At 41.1% G+C, this 18,348-nt stretch overlaps 1 protein-coding gene across 1 annotated transcript in view; it reads right to left on the bottom strand.

The window, feature by feature from the left end:
• The window catches only part of LOC136885355 (nephrin-like), a 424,800-nt gene that overhangs the window by 260,338 nt on the left and 146,114 nt on the right, over positions 1 to 18,348 (bottom strand). The window contains exon 4 of the mRNA XM_068230401.1: positions 9,352 to 9,474. Coding sequence (XP_068086502.1) covers positions 9,352 to 9,474 — 123 coding nt within the window. The remainder of the gene's footprint in view (positions 1 to 9,351; positions 9,475 to 18,348) is intronic.

Below are 18,348 nucleotides of genomic sequence, written 5' to 3'. Positions count from 1 at the left end.
AATTTTTTCCTTTATTTCTTCCCTTATCAATGTTAGAATACCACCGGGATATCTACTTTTACGAGCATTCCTGCTCCTTGCCTTACTATACGTTTTAAAACCTTCAATATGTACTTCATATCCCGATGCTATCCAACTCTCAACAAAGGTAATGATGTGCATTTCTGACATTAACAATTTCACCTGCTCATTTCCTAACTTACTCAAGAAACCTTCAATGTTGACCATACCAATATTCCATTCTAGTTATTTCTTACTTTTACTCTCAGACGAGTTGCTTGTCTTACTTCTAGTTATTCTCTTTTTCTCCAGTTCTATAATACTACCCTCTGGTGAAGTAACTATTTCTTTGTCTAAATTGTCTTTCTGTCCTTTGCCCTTTCTAATCCATAAGTCACTCAAGGATTTACCTTTCCCAGCCAGAGTCTTGGTTCTGTCATCAGGTGTGCCGCTACTTCCTGGATTCGTGTCGACTCGGCAGTCAGCTGGTTGTCCATCCTCCTCCACTAGGTGTTCGTCACTCTGCCGTCTTCTGTTCCTCTGTAGAGTATGCAGATCGCTGTTGTCATCAGACTGTACGTTATCAGCCACGGCACAGGCAGCTGACTGGCACATTCCTTCCTCTACAGGTCGTTGCACTTCCTGGTGTGATGAACTCAGCTGTCTATCCATTTCTCGTAGCTGTGCAATTGACCAGATACGCGACCAGTTACTGTCACCTACTATAAGACGTTTGCCACTTATGTATGCTTTTAGTCCATAGTTCCTAGCTTTTACTAGGTGAAATCACAAGACTCTCTGTTCCATGATTGTCTCTTTATCCATATCTCTTCTTACCCAAATCCTTTCTCCTTTCAAGTTCTTCCCATTGAGGATAATTTTGTTCGCTTTCAAAGTAGAAATCAACTTAACCTTAATAGGTCTTTTCCCTCTGACTCTCCCCAGCCTATAGATTTCATCAATATCTTCTTCTTTACAATTTATCTTTATATGGTTATTCATGATATCCAACACTTTATTCGTTAGATCATTCAAATCCTCCTTTTCCTTCTCTGGGATGCCGTATATGAAAATATTTTTCCTCTTTGCGTCCTGGATAGTTATTTTCTGTTGCTGTTTCTGTTTCTGTTCTGTTTCTCCTTCAATCTTCTTCATATTCGACTTCAATAATTCTATTTCCCTAGAGTTTTCCACCACCTTTTCTGTCATAATTCTTCTCTCTTCTTTTATGCAGTCTTTCATTTCTGTCATATCATTTCTCAGCTCGCGAATTAACTCCCTCGTTTGCTCACACTGGCAAGCATCTCTATTTCCCTAATCTTATCTATGTCCTCCCAGCTCAATGAACCCGTTGGTCCAGGGTTCATTTCTATGCCTCCTATTATCAGAAGAATTGCCACCACTGCTGCTACCATCACAGTTCCCTCAAGCCCAGATTTTCGTAAATGCACCTTACCACTTGGCGTATACACACACTTCACTCGCCCGTGCCATCGACCTTTGGCCGCGCGATATTACTCTATAGCAATATTGATACTTCTCACTCAGCACTCACTGCACAATACAACCTCTCGCTTCGCTAGCTCGATTACAACTGTGATGACCATTTAATACGTGTACATAATAACTGATTCATTTTTAATCAAGTTTGTAACATTCCATTACAGAATTCACTGTACATCGACCATTCGGGCGTGCTTTCAAACGATCTTGCCCGAGTGAGTGCAACATATACTGTAATTGGCCGTGGATGAATACTGGTTCAGGTAAGTAGACACCTTGCGCTTAATTGTCATACAGAAGGGTATTCGACTTGTACCTTCCCGTCTCTACGTACGTCTATGTTTTCTATTAGCAGCAAGTATGTTATTAAGAAAGTTCTGCCATCTGTTGGGTGTGTTTAGAATCTGGGGAAGATCAGAGAATCAACGAGTATCTAGCACAGATTAATATCCTTCCATGATCAGAGGAAGTGTATACTCTCTGGGTTGACAGGTAGTAATCAAACATGGCTGCAAGCAATGACATTACTAAGGCTGAAAATTACATACATCAGATCATTAATGAAAGAGTCGCTTAGCAACTTGCTAAGTACTGCGGGTAGGGTAAGCATTCGCCTACAATTATTGGAGTGATCATATAATGATTTGATTTTAAGATTACTCAAAGTTGGCTGAATTTAGAGACCTATCAATGTCTCAGTACTCACTAGCAGGTAATCCCGGAGAGAAAAGAACGAAAATGAAGGAAATCGGTCCAGTAGAACGGACGGATGGATTTTCCAAAGCTGGTTTTAGTAAACTCTTAATATATCTATATATTTAAAAAATATGAAAACTAAAGTCAGTCAGACCGGTCATTCTATCCGGTCGATTCTCTTCATTTTTTTAAACTGAAAGGTATTCCTGCACAAATTTGTCATCAGGTACTATAAATCACTTAACTTCCGCCTTCCTCAAATTATTTGATTTTTTCAATATTTGTCTCTTTGAAGCAGTCCTATCTTTGGTTCAAATTGAGGTACGCAGTTCGTTTTGGTCTAAAACACTCAGTGTATCAAGCGATTTCTTTTGACTACTACTTAAATTAATAGATTCTGAGAAAAGTTATGAGTACATTTGTCTCCATGACGAAGATCGTTGAAGGACTTTTTAACAGTTCGGCGCGTAGTGTTGTTCCAAGGAATGTTTAATTCGATTTCGTTCTGTGATGTATTTTCAAGTGTTTTGTTGACATAATATTACATTCTATTAACGCAGCAGATCATGTGCTTTATTTCATTAACTCGAAACATCGCAAATACATCCGTGAGGATAGTAACGAACAACACCATGCTTTGTACATTGCGGGCGGAGCCAGCGGGAAACTGCTAGTAGATAATAATATTAATAACACATTTTAAAGCACGTTAGACAATTCATAATAGTACAGTGGGTTCACATACCCTAGCACATGATCTAGCAATACCTGCTAACGTCAGACTGCTATAGTTGTAAATACATATCATTGCTGAAAACACAAGTTTTACTAATGCTTTTTGTACAGTTATCACTTGAAAACACCAACGAACACCTTTAATAATGTTGAATTAATAACAACTTAATGCAAACCAACATGAAACAATATCGAAGCACTAAAAAGTGTGACGTCATCCCTGTTAACTGTCAAGTCAAGACCGACTACAATATATCAGACCGTAATATCAAAACCAAGATGGTGGACGTCGTGGGCGCAGTAGCTGCCGACTGATGAAGGTTAGGGTAGCACGCAATAACTTCATTTCGACGATAAACCAACTTACGATTTTCGGAGATGTCGGAATTTAGTGCCGCAGGAGTTGTTTTACCTGCCAGTAAATTTACCGACACGAGGCTGACGTATTTGAGCACCTTCAAATACTAACGGACTGAGCCGGAATCAAACCCGCCAAGTTGGGGTCAGAAGGCCAGAGCTTCAACCGTCTGAGCCACTCAGCCCGGCGTCACATTAAATTATTGTGTTGATACCACTGAAAGAGCTACACAATATCTGGTTCAGTCAGCCAGAAATTACGAAAAGATCACGTACATATTTTGCAAACGGTGGTAGGTAATTTAACATGATAAATGTAACATCATAGGGAAAATCACTGTTGCACCGATGAAAACGCTTCGCGAACAAGTACTCATCACATATAAACAACTAGAATCACACATATTGTGCTAGAATAGATGGACAACCCCACAGCAAAAGAGAACAAGCTGATTATTTCGAAATTTCACTTTGTCAAATAACGTTTTCTCTTAGATTACACTTCGCTGGATAGATGGAAATACATTATAAAACTGTTAAAATGATATTTATAACATCATTTGGAATGTTTAAAAATAATTTAAGGTTCGAAATTCCTCAATGTATTCACTCTCATAAGATCTATGAAACATAACGTGTTGCCTTATTTTCGAAGTGGTGGACAATTTCTAATGTTCAGCACTCGATGAAAATGAAGTACACCCGAAATGATTACGCCAGCTCAATGAACAGTCCCGGTGATGTTAAGCCTTCCTTACTGGAAACTCTTAAATCGTATGTTGACATATGATATAGAAGCACTTCCAATCATGATGGTAAACTTAGAAATGAAGCGTTCAAACACTAAAGATATAATAGGATTTTCCCCATTGAAGAACATGAGTAAAACAACTGTATTGACTCTAAACAATGATGTCTTTAACCTACATGGACGAGCTACAATTTGGTGTAGACTGTCTGATAGCAGATATCCACAGCATGAATCGGAAGGTATTGGTACAATAAAACCCCTGAGTTACAAACAAAGCTAATCCCTGCAAGGCCCCCCTGTGGGTGGGGGCGGTAGAATAACACCCACGGTATCCCCTGCCTGTTGTAAGAGGCGACTAAAAGGGGCCCCAGGGGCTCTGAACTTTGGAGCGTTGGTTGACAACCACGGGGCCCTCAGCAGAGTCCTGGCATTGCTTCCACTTGTGCCAGGCTCCTCACTTTCATCTATCCTATCCGACCTCCCTTGATCAACACTTGTTCTTTTCAGACCCCAACGGTATTACGTATGGATTCCTAGGGAGTCTTTCATTTTCATACCCTTCGTGCCCCTTGTCTTCCTTCGGCCGATACCTTCATTTTTCCAAGTGTCGGACCCCTTCCATTCTTTCTCTGTGATTAGTGTTATATAAACTGATGGTTGCCTAGTTGTACTTCCTCTTAAAACAATAATCACCACCACCATCCCTGCAAGTCACTATTTCTTCTGTGTAACAATATACAGATTGCTCCATCTGTCACACTGTAAGTTTTGTTATACAGCAAGATCTAGCCAAATGTTCCCGCAGGCAAGCACAGATTCTTTCAAAATACAATTGCATCTAAATCACACGACACTTTGAAGCACATAGACACCATATCAACTATCACTATCTAAATGATTTTTTTTTTTTTTTTTTGTAGAAAAATACGAATAGGTCCACCATTTAGAATTAGAAAAATAGTTTTCCCTAATCTCAGACTTACTGTCAGATGACATATGCACACTACTGTTCTGTAGAAATATTCACGATGTATGTTACTGATCCACTTCTCTCTTAATGTTTCATTCCTTAGCGAACTTAAGGATAGATGTATGAGAGGCATTGCCATAGTTCGATTTAAATCCGGTTCACAACACGATCAAAACAAACATATTCTCACATGACTGCGTATAATTACAGATCTTAGTGACCACTGACTCATATAAATACACTCACACACTTATATTCTACATAGAAACTAATACTTATCGTCAACTTACATGAAATTACTCCGACTGAATAACAAAAACGAATAGGCTCACCATTATCGGTTGGAAAGAGGAAGCCTAACCACAAATTTTGGTTACACACATAGCCTACGATAGTTTGGTCTTTGACTTCCAAATTTTCCCGGTGAATATTCCTTATCCATTTCTCCTGTAGAGATCTATCTTCAGGGAATTTAAAAGCTTCAGCAGCGGTATAATTAGATCTACAACCACGAACGCAGCAGGAACGACCCATTTTGTGCTATGTTACAGCACGGCCATATAAACACTATTATACATTAAAAATACCATCACATAAACTTCTAACAAAACACCATACTGATAAACCGTTACAGATTACTATTTTACCAAACATATACTTTATACTTCAATAACTCGATCAAAATAACACTCTTTAACAGAATGTAAACACAGATATGAATCAACCACATGTCTCAAAAGCTCGCCCACGAAGTCGCCATTTTCCTCCCAATCGATAGTAACATTAAGGTCTGATATATTGTAGTCGGTCTTGGTCAAGTGTAGAAGGCAGGAACTTCGTATAGAGTTGGCCATGACTCGGACGATCTAAGAATGCTGCCAACCTGTTTAGTTGGGAACTAAGACCCGTAACAAAACTACTGGTCTATGACTAAGTAAAGGGTCTCCGGGGGGCGTAAGCCAGTGACATGAAGCGGCTTTCAGGTCTCTAGCATTATGTAGGGCGATAGCAGCGCATTCTATGTTGGAGAGTGTGTAAAAGATTAATGAATTTATATTCCAGGTCAGTGAGATGCAAAGTATTGAAAGTCGGTGGGTGCATTTTAAGCACGTTTTAGGGTTCGGCAGGGGGAAACAGCATTTGCTCGGATATCTTGCCGCAGCCCTGCATCTACCACTGCAGCAAGGTAAGTTTCATATTAGATTATAGCTGTTGTGTATTTCAGATTGTTTCCTTTACGTGGTGTTTCTATTTGTGCTTTTATTCATCCGGGGTTGATAACCCACTCTAATTATCAGCAATGATGGCAATGACGTCACATTCTGTTCACGTTCACCAATACTAATGCTATGGACAATGGTGGGTTATAAAATTAAATGTATTTCTGGGGGCGGGATGGTGGGTTCCTAGCCATCGCAATGAGCACATCTCCCCTCTGAAAGGAATTACAAGTAAGATTTGCATTATTTACACTTCCTTATAATGTTACAAACTTTGGTTAGCAAGATCTCAACTTTTATCTTCAATCGGCCGATTATGAATGAAGATGAATAGCACAGATTCGATTATGGAAAATAACACAAACATGGAGGGTGCGCGCAGTCGTTTACAATACGATCCTCGTTTACATGGAACTCAATTTGAACTGATTACGATGACTCAGTCTGAACTGAGTCCCCGTTTACATGCCGTTTTCAGTACGAAAAGTGTACTCAAATCGATCTGAATCCTGCATGTAAACGCACAAAGTGTTAGTTTCAACATCAACGGAACGTGATTTGGACAGCAAACAGGACGGGGCAAAGAGAAAGGGGAACTTTTCCACTTAACCGAATAAACTTGCAAACACTACTTCACACAGCGATGTTTCCGCATTGACATTTGAATCATGACTTGTTAAAAGGGATTAAGTCCATTTTTTAGCGATTTTGAGTTAAGTGTCAATACAAGACCTCAATACACAATGTTATGTTAAAACAACTAAAGTCCTGGGATCCTGCAGCATAACATTGAAAATGCTCTTCTGAGATGAAGTGTTACTAGGATTTAACAAAACAACAATATGACTCGAAACCATGAAACGTTCTGTTCCATATTCTGAGATGATAAGATTTAAACCTACAGAGTACATGGAGTTCAAATACTCTGCAGATATGAAAGGTTATGTAGTTAATTCTCCACACATCAGCAGTCCTGTTTGTCATACTTTCAGACTTGCACAGCCAGGAGTAAGGGCAATAATTCTTAGAAAGACTTGAGCATACTCACAGGAGAGTGTTTCCATCAACACACACACAAAAACTAGCTGATATTCAACAGGTGCTACCGTACATTCCTTGTGGTCTTCCTTACTCGAATCAGAAGTACAGTAGAATAATACTACATTTAAAAGAGACAAATTATATACATAGACATATACAAGTAAAAGGTCTTCAACAATATATGCCATAGAGATGTCACACCGATTCGGCCCAAAATTTGGCCACTTCAAGGGCATTTGGGTTGGCCAGCACCAATCTTCTATTGTGCAGTTTGATGGACACAGGGGGCAGCATAGCAGGTGTTCGGTTGTCTGAACTTCACCACAGTCACAAAAGGCCGTATCGATGGGGAAGTTCCATTTTTGTAGATTCGCTCTGGTTCTATCCATTCCAGATCTAAGTCTGTTTAAGGACCTCCATGTCAACCAGTCCTCAGTGTGACCAGGAGGCAGCACTTCCTGTGGTTCCATTCATTTCATGAGGCCAGGGGTCTTTTTTCCCACTTGGTAGTCCTGGCTTTGTCCGATAATCCTTCCAGGTGTTCTGAAGATGTTAAAAAGGCTTTCCTGGACTTCAGTCTCCGTTGGGCAGGTTGGTATCCAAAGAGTGGATGTGAAGGCATTAAATTTGTTTTAAGCCTTTCGTTATTAGCAGCAACCTCTCTCCTGACATCACAAGGAGCAATACCGGCAAGGTAATTGATTTTCTCGAGAGGAGTTGGATTCAGAGCACCAGTAATTATTCTACATATTCCTTGTGGTGCAGAAAAAGACATATTTTACCAGGAGATTCTGCGGTGCAATAATGAGACAGAGGGGGCGATGTTAGTGACGAAGACTAATAAAATAATATTGGCCCATTCATGATTTCTCAAATAGTTGGCTTGTGATGTCTTAATAATAATGGCGTATGGACTCCGGAAAGGCCTGGCATGGGACTTTTTCTCGTAGACGGCCTATTAGGCGATCTGCATGTCTGTGAAAATGAGGGCCTAGGATGATTTCTAATGCTTAACACGCCACACATACCCAACCCCCCGAGCCACTAGAATTAACCAATGAAGGTTAAGGTTCCCGACCCGACTGGGAATCCAACCCGGGACCCTCAGAACCAAAGGCCAGCACGCTATTTAGCCATGGAGCCGGAGTTTGATGTCTTTTTTTTTTTTTTTTTGCTATTTGTTTTACGTCGCACCGACACAGATAGGTTTTATGGCGACGATAGGATAGGAAAGGCCTGATATTGGAAGGAAGCGGACGTGGCCTTAATTAAGCTACAGCCTCGGCATTTGCTTGGTGTGAAAATGGGAAACCACGGAAAACCATATTCAGGGCTGCCGACAGTGGGGCTCGAACCCACTGTCTCCCAATTACTGGATACTGACCGCACTTACGCGACTGCAGCTATTGAGCTCGGTCTTTGATGTCTTAATACCTTGCAAATGGCAACATGTCCGCCTCTGTGGTGTAGTGGTTAGAGTGATTAGCTGCCACCCCCGGAGGCCTGGGTTCGATTCCCGGCTCTGCCACGAAATTTGAAAAGTGGTACGAGGGCTGGAACGGGGTCCACTCAGCCTCGGGAGGTCAACTGAGTAGAGGTGGGTTCGATTCCCAACTCAGCCATCCTCGAAGTGTTTTTCCGTGGTTTCCCACTTCTCCTCCAAGAAAATGCCGGGATGGTACCTAACTTAAGGCCACGAACGCTTCTTTCCCTCTTCCTTGCCTGCCCCACCCAATCTTCCCATCCCTCCACAAGGCCCCCTGTTCAGCATAGCAGGTGAGGCCGCCTGGGCGAGGTACTGGTCATCCTCCCCATTTGTATCTCCCGACCCAGAGTCTGAAGCTCCAGGACACTGCCCTTGAGGCGGTAGAGGTGGGATCCCTCGCTGGGTCTGAGGGAAAAACCAAAGCTGGAGGGTAAACAGAAGAAGAAGAAGAAGAAGAAGAAGAAGAAGAAGAAGAAATGACAACATTTTATACGAACCTAATAAGTAGGCGTATTGAAACTATTCACATGTGTATTGTTTCAAACTATGCCATATACTAACAATAATCAAGAATGAATTGTATCATTCTTACCTTTAATCCAGATTGGGTTGGACGGTGGGTTGGATTCAACGTCACACTTGAGTGAGACTGCAATGCCCTCTATGAGCGGAAAGCCGAATCCAGGCTCTCTACTGATGACAAAAGACGGGACATCTGTGAGGTCAGAAACGAAAGAGACGTTATATTACAGGGGTGGCCACTATCCTTACTTCTGGGAGCCGCAAATTTAGGAGACAAAAAATTGGGAGCATGTTTAGAAAATGATTTATAAAATGAAGACACGTTTTCCATTTTATGACAAATGAAGGGACATTTATTTTCTACACTACAAAGAACATTATTTTTGAGGTACACATCAATGAATGAGAATTTTATTTTTGAGAAGTGCTTTTTGAGTGTTCATTTTTGCTGTTAGTTTTTTTTTAAATCTGGCTGATAATTGGTAAGCGCAATTCGCACAAGTACACTTAAATGTTCATCAGTTCGTTCAGATCGATACGTAGTTTTAATGAATTTAGTCGTTGAGTACAGTGATTCACATACATAAGTAGCCCCAAAGATTGAGAAAAGTCTCTTACATACTTTTGATAGTCGGTATTTTTCTTCTGGAACATTCTTCCAAAATTCTATGGTAGAAATGCCTCTTCGTTTGAGTCCTTTTAGTCCTTTGTCTTCTTGCAGTTCTTGTAGCTCCAACTCTACAGTTGCTGTATCCTTTGTTATTGGTGATGAAACAGGTCTGCCATCGGCCACAACATCAACAGAAAAAGGATTTTTCAGGAATGAAAATGAAGGTTTAAGTGATCTCAAATAATTAAATCTGCATTGATTTCTTCAACAAACCAGACATTTTACTCATGTAATCTTCAGTTTCCACCTGAACGCCAGGAAGGCTTTCAGGAATTTTCTTCAAGCATTTGAAGTGAGAAAATGTTTTAGTCTGAAGGTCTTTCCCAAAAAGCTTCAATAGGCAGTAGCGAATGTCGATACTGTACTGACGTGAACGCGACTGGCTTTACCTCACGACACTGACTCACTGACACACTCTCCCGATCAAAGCACTATCAAACGGAAGGCGCCGGAACTATCTTCACCTCCCATGTCTTACCACTGACCTACAGCGCTAATAACGTTAAGCCGCACATCACTGCTACTGACTGCCGCCAGCCGCGAGATATCGTTAGATTCCATTAATTATATCATTTAATTTTACTCTAAGGTTGGTGTCAAGAGCCGCACAAGACTGACTCAAGAGCCGCATGCGGCTCGCGAGCCTTGTTGTGGTCAGCCCTGTTATATTATAAACGTAACTGTGATGGCAAGAAAACTAAAATAATAACTGGGCTGAATTACAGTTACCTAACACAATTATAAATTACTTTTTCAACAAGTAATCCGTAAAATTAGAAATACTTAGGGCCAATTGCAGAGAAGGTGTTTAGACGATGTCTACGGTTAAACAATGCCTAAGTATGGTTGCCGCATTGCAGACATGTTACTTATCACTTGCACACTGTCTAAAACCGATGTTCAACCGACCATGTTTAACCAATGCCGAGAACACTTTTTAACCTGAAATGAGAGGAGTGAATCACAATCACAGGTTATGTACCATGAAACATGTAATTTGTATTATCATATTGAGACGATTCCGGGAAGAAAGGTTTGCCTCTCTGTGGGTCGTCCGCTGCTAAATTGGAAGCAATTCAATTGACATGTACGGGGAGATATATCTTAAGGTTTCTCTTTTCAAGAGATTTGTTTCTTGAGACTGACAAAGCGACAGTCCAGTTACTGTCAACTGGAATACAATTCTTGGCAACCGACATATTTTATTATACATCGGGTAATTTTCCGTGGAATTATAGGTCACTTCGACTACTTACATGTCAGAATTACTTGTCCCAATCGTCAGAGGACCGGGCGAGTTGGCCGTGCGCGTAGAGGCGCGCGGCTGTGAGCTTGCATCCGGGAGATAGTAGGTTCGAATCCCGCTATCGGCAGCCCTGAAAATGGTTTTCCGTGGTTTCCCATTTTCACACCAGGCAAATGCTGGGGCTGTACCTTAATTAAGGCCACGGCCGCTTCCTTCCAACTCCTAGGCCTTTCCTATCCCATCGTCGCCATAAGACCTATCTGTGTCGGCGCGACGTAAAGCCCCTAGCAAGAAAAAAAAATCGTCAGAGGGCTGTCACATACATCAACCGGGAGGGATTCACTTATATTTACTGCCAAGCAAACACACACAATAGTGAAAATTTAAAAAAGTAGGTTGTATGTGGCTTTCATATAGGCTATATAATTGTTTAAGTTTTCGGCAACTATCAGATAGGAAAAGGCAAGTGGTGGTGATGGTGGTGATTACTGTTTAAAGAGGAGGACTGGGAAAGAAGAGCCGTGGCCATAATAACTCCCCTGGTATTCGCCTGGTGTAAAAATAGGCAAACTACGGAAAATAATCTTCAGGGCTGGCGATGATGCGTTTCGAACCTATGATCCCCAGAATGCAAGCTACATCTATATGGCCCGTACACCATACTCGGTTACACATTACTATTGCTTTAGCTTCCCTTCGTCGAAGCTACTGTATTTACGAGTAGATTACACTCACTGTAACAACGCTATAATCAAAGCTACACTTCCCCGTACGGTAGCACTCGCTTTAGTGTCGATAATATTATGAGATTTAATTTCCACCGAAAGCGATACTCTTATCTGTGGGCAAGTCATGTTCATGCTCAAAGACTTTAATATTACTTATCCTCATGCTTAAACTATAATATTTGAGTAATGTGTAGGAAGACAGCTGACTGGCGTTCGGCACGCGCACCGACGAATTTTATTGGTTGCGGCAAGCAAAGAGTTGCATGAAAGATACTTCTTATCTCCATTTTCAAACCAATATTCAAACTTTAAACGATGTCTAGTCAAACATCGGCTGAAGATCGTGCTCGATTTAGACGTTGTTTAGGTAGACGTTGTCTAAGACTTAAAACTAGTCATCGTTTCTGAAATCGGTCCTTAGTCTTCAGAAAATCACGGATATTATTTCCTTATGTGATTGCAATTGGCTAATACAACGTTTACAGTAGAAGCGATTGGGAATTAGAAGTGAGGGCGGGGAGGAGGGGGGCACAAACAATGACAATAACATTGAGAAACGAAGGCAGGTGATGCATAAAATACGTATTATATTAGGAAATAAAGTCTTACAGGAAGCATAAGGCGTGATCAAAAAAGTTTCCGTTTGAGGGGGTTGCTGCAGAGGACATGCAACATGTACGCAAAGGGATTAGTGTGGTAGTCGTGTCGTGTCGAGGTGCGTGTGTTAAATGCAGCCACATGAACTATGGCGACGTTATTACCAAATGCGTCCAAACAGGACCAACGTACTGTTATTCTGTTCTTGGCAGCCGCAGGACAAACACCTGTAGATATCCATCGGAGAATGAAGACTATGTATGAGACAGCATTTCTGTCTATGGAATTGTGCATCAAGTTCCGCGCGAGTCGCGTTTCGAACCAGACGCCGGTCGATCTGAAAGGCCAGCCTCATCCATTACGGACAACAACAAGTGTTGGATGAGCCCTACAGTACTGATCTCTCCCCATGCGATTATCACAACTTCAGTTCCCTCAAGAAGGCTCTGAAGGGTGGACGCTTCCTGTCGGGAGAGGACGCGCAGCAGGACACGGTGTTTTATCATACGGGGATCTTCAACCTGGTGCGTCAGTGCTCACGGCGATTTTGCCTGATAGGTATTCCGATTCAGGACTGTTCGACCATCAAATGAAAACATTTTGATCGCCCCTTATAGATGAATATTGTTACTTGAGTAGCAGAATAGCTAACGATGGCAGAAGTAAGGAGACTAGCACACGCAAAGAAAGCCTGTTTTCTTAAGAAAAGAAACGTGCTAACTACGAAAATTGATACAGGAATTAGAAACACTTTTTGAATACTTCTGTCTGGAGCGTGGCATTTTATGGAAGTGAAACATGGACGATAACTAGCTCAGAAAGAAAGAGAACACAATATTTTGAAATATGGTGTTACAGAAGAATGCTGAAAGGTGGATCGAACAGAATTTGTGAAAGGAGATCGATTTGGCTAAATTTAAGGAGAAGAAGAGCTGGAATGATAGGAAACATATTAAGACACCCAGGACTTGTTAATTTGATTTTTGAGGAAGTGTAGAGGATAAGAACGGCAGGGTAGACCAAGGTATGAATATGAAAAGCAGATTAGAGCAGATATAGGATGCAGGAGTTACGTAGAAATGAAGAGGTAAGCACAGGATAGGATGGTGTGGAGAGCTGCATGAAACCAGTCTATGGAGTCATGACTCAAAGAACAGCAACAGCAACAACAATAACAACAACATTATGTGTTTAAGTGTAAGAAAGGGCCGTGAGTCCAACTTCGCTACAAGTGAAGGAAATAAATAAATAAATAAATAAATAAATAAATAAATAAATAAATAAATAAATAAATAAATAAATAAATAAATAAATAAATAAATAAATGAATAAATAAATAAATTCTAAAAGGGAACATTCAAAAAATTACCCGAGCAGTGCCGAGTACTACAGTTAGTACTATCATAAAACTCAGAACAGTTTAAGTGTTTGAAGTTGGACTATATTCAACTAAACGTATTCCCTTCAGAGAGTCTATCAATAGTCTGTTTCTCTCGTCTGTCCATTGTGCGGAAGTCAATTAAAAAAGACCGCTTTATACTTACATTACGTGGAAGTATAGCGAAAAATTATTCTGCAGTTTTCAACCGCTCAAAATGGCAGGTCTCATACTTATTAGCATTAAAATATCTCACCCAAATTTTCATTAGATGACATTTTAAGGCGTGAACATTTTTTTAAGAAACAGGTTTAAATTTCAACTTCTTGACAACTGTTGATCACGTTATCCCACTGTACCCCCTTCCTGTCGTAAGAGGTGACTAAAAGGGTGATAAAGGGGTGAATAAGGACCATGAGACTACTTGTGATTAGTACCAACACGCGGGGAACACCGTGGGTCGCCTTTACTTGCGAGTAGTACCACTTTGTTAGGTACGCAATGGGTTTGTCATTAGTAAGAGCAGAGAGCGATTCACTGTGGGTTTAAGTATCTGTGATTAGTACCACTATATGCAGAACACCGCGGAATTACCTTGCCTGTGATTAGTACCATTATGTGAGAAACACCACGGGCCTGGGCGTTGCCTGTGATTAGTACCCCCTTTGTGAGGAACACCACGGGCTTACATTGCCTGTGATTAGTACCACTATATGTGAAATACTATGGTTCTACTTTACTAGATATAAGTACCTTTATGAGGAGCCGTTGACCTGGATTTTGGACCTCTTTATACAACAAGCATCATCGATTCAGGATTGTCTTTTGGAAGCAGCCCCTTGGTCTGTTTATTGCGGATCAGATCCACTGACTGTTTTAAGTTCATAATCGTCATCTTTGTGAATTCTAGTCAGTGGATCTATTTTGGAATTATTTTTAACTTTCAGTATTGTGAGTTGGATCCTCTGATTATTTTAAATTTATATCCATACATTCATTCTACATCATCACGTTCTGAATTCTGGTCAGTGGATGAATGTTGGACTTTTAAATTGTCGTCACATTTCGTCTCATTTCCTACCAGTAGGGGCCGATGACATAGATGTTCCGCCCATTTAAACAGCAAACATAATCATCATCATGAAATGAAATGGTGTATGGCTTTTAGTGCCGGGAGGTGTTCGAGGAATTCGGCTCGCCAGGTGCAGATTTTTTGATTTGACTCCCGTAGGCAACCTGCGCGTCGTGATGAGGATGAAATGATGATGAAGACGACATATACACCCAGTCCCCGTGCCAGGGGAATTAACTAATTATTGTTAAAATTCCCGACCGTGCCTGGAATCGAACCCGGGAACTCTGTGAACAAAGGCCGGCACGCTAACCATTTAGCCATGAAGCCGGACATCATCATCATCGTTGATCACGTTAACTAAACTTTACCATCTCAGTAATCACTTGGAAAATTTATTTCACCTTCAAACAAAATCAATTAATCAATCAATCAATCAATCAATCAATCCTGATCTGCATTTAGGGCAGTCGCCCAGGTGGCAGATTCCCTATCTGTTGTTTTCCTAGCCTTTTCTTAAATGATTGTAAATAAATTGGAAATTTATTGAACATCTCCCTTAGTAAGTTATTCCAATCCCTAACTCCCCTTCCGATAAACGATTATTTTCCCCAATTTGTCCTCTTGAACTCCAACTTTATCTTCATTTTGTGATCTTTCCTACTTTTAAAGACACCATCCAAACTTATTCGTCTACTGATGTCCTCCCACGCCATCTCTCCACTGACAGCTCGGAACATACCATTTAGTCGAGCAGCTCGTCTCCTTTCTCCCAAGTCTTCCCAGCCCAAACTTTGCAACATTTTTGTAACGCTACTCTTTTGTCGGAAATCGCCCAGAACAAATCGAGCTGCTTTTCTTTGGATTTTTTTCCAGTTCCTGAATCAAGTAATCCTGGTAAGGGTCCCATACACTGGAACTATACTCTAGTTGGGGTCTCACCAGAGACAAATATGCTCTCTCCTTTACATCCTTACTACAACTCCTAAATACTCTCATAACTATGTACAGAGATGTGTACCCTGTATTTACAATCATATTTATGTGATTACCCCAATGAAGATCTTTCCTTATATTAATACCTAGGTATTTACAACGATCCGCAAAGGGAATTTTCACCCCATCAACGCAGTAATTAAAACTGAGAGGACTTTTTCTGTTTGTGAAACTCACAACCTGACTTTTATCCCCATTTATCATCATACCATTGCCTACCGTACATCTCACAACATTATCAAGGTCATTTTGCAGTTGCTCACAATCCTGTAACTTATTTATTACTCTGTACAGAATAACATCATCCGAGAAAAGCCTTATCTCTGATTCCACTTCTTTACACATATCATTGATATACATATATAAAAACATAAAGGTCCAATAATAATGCCTTGATGAATTCCCCTCTTAATTTTTACAGGGACAGATAAAGCTTCACCTACTCTAATTCTCTGAGTTCTATTTTCTAGAAACAGAGCAACCCATTCAGTCACTCTTTTGTCAAGTCCAATTGCACTCATTTTTGCCAGTAGTCGCCCATGATCTACCCTATCAAATGCCTTAGACAGGTTATCCTGTGAAACTGCTTACTAATTTGTACTTTCTATCGGAACTGGAAGGTATTTTTTTAAACCTCTCAATCTATCGAAATTAAAAAGGCAAGGGAAGACGTTCAGAAATGGAAAGAAATTCTTCCCGGATGCCGGAAGGGCATGTCCAAAATAATTTACAACGCTACCTTCATCCGAAAGTAACTTAATTCCGTTGTAAATCTTTCGTGTCGGGGCTTAATAGTGTGAATGTCCAACCTTTGTCCCGTTTTCCTACGGGGTTGAGTATGAAGTGAGATGAAGCTTTGTGGAGTACTCTTACGACCAAATGCCCTTCCTGACTTCAACCTAAACATAGCCGTCATATATGATAGTAGGAAGACAGAGGGTGAAGCACGGTGACGGCACATAGCCTACTCCTGTCGAGGGAGTATTTTACACAGAAATGTTTGCAAAATAATATTTCTCGTGTTATCAGACGCAGGCAATGGTATGATGATAAACGGGGTTAAAAGTCAGCTTGTGAGTTTCATTAGGAGGGAAAGTTTTCTCAGTTTCAATTACTGTGTTGATGGGATGAAAGTTCCTTTTGGGTTTCATTGTATGAACCTAGGTGTTAATGTAAGGTAAGATCTTCATTGGGGTAATACATAAATGATATTGTACAGGAAATAAAGGGTACAGATCTCTGCACATGGTTATGAGTGTATTTAGGGGATGTAGTAAGGATGTAAGGGAGAGGGCATATACTGTAAGTCTCTGGTAAGACCCCAAATATAGTATGGTTCCAGTGTATGGGAGCCACACCAGGATTATTTGATTCGAGAGGCGGAAGGAATTCAAATAAAAGCCAGGAAAGGGTGACAGACATAAAGCTGAAAATTTCAGGCCAGTCAGATTGACATGCAGTGCATGTAAGCTTTGGGAATACATTCTTTATGATTATATTAGACACGTTTGCGAAATTAATAACTGGTTGAGAAGGCAGTTCGTTTTTAGGAAAGGTTATTTCACTGAAGCTCAACTTGTAGGATTCCAGCAAGATATAGCAGATATCTTGGATTCCGGAGGTCAAATGGACTGTATCATGCTTGGCCTGTCTAAGGCATTTGATAGGGTGGATCATGGGACGGTCCGCCTCTGTGGTGTAGTGGTTAGTGTGATTAGCTGCCACCCCCGGAGGCCCGGGTTCGATTCCCGGTTCTGTTACGAAATTTGAAAAGTGGTACGAGGGCTGGAACGGGGTCCACTCAGCCTCGGGAGGTGAACTGAGTAGAGGTGGGTTCGATTCCCACCTCAGCCATCCTGAAAGTGGTTTTCCGTTGTTTCTCACTTTTTCTCCAGGCAAATGCCCGGATTGTACCTTACTTAAGGCCATGGCCTTCCCTCGCCCTTGCCTATCCCTTCCAGTCTTCCCATCCCCCCCCCCGAGGCCCCTCTTCAGCATAGCAGGTGAGGCCGCCTGGGCGAGGCACTGGTCATCCTCCCCAGTTGTATCCCCGACCCAGAGTCTGAAGTTCCAGGACACTGCCCTTGAGAGGGTAGAGATGGGATCCCTCGCTGAGTCCGAGGGAAAAGCCAATCCTGGAGCGTAAACAGATTAAGAAAGAAGGATCATGGGAGACTACTAGAAAAAATGAGTGCAATAGAACTAGACAAAAGTGTGACTGAATGGGTGACGGCGATATTTCTAGAAAATAGAGAATTAGAGTAGGCGAAGCTTTATCTGACCCTGTAATAATTAAGATAAAGTTGGAATTCGAGACGACAAATTCGGGCAAGTATTCGTTTATAGGAAAGGGATTTAGGGATTGGAATAACTTACCAAG

Source organism: Anabrus simplex, chromosome 14, assembly GCF_040414725.1.
Source record: "Anabrus simplex isolate iqAnaSimp1 chromosome 14, ASM4041472v1, whole genome shotgun sequence".
Classification (NCBI taxonomy): domain Eukaryota; kingdom Metazoa; phylum Arthropoda; class Insecta; order Orthoptera; family Tettigoniidae; genus Anabrus; species Anabrus simplex.
The sequence above is the reverse complement of the archived record's forward strand: the minus strand, read 5'-3'. Positions and strand labels throughout refer to the sequence as shown.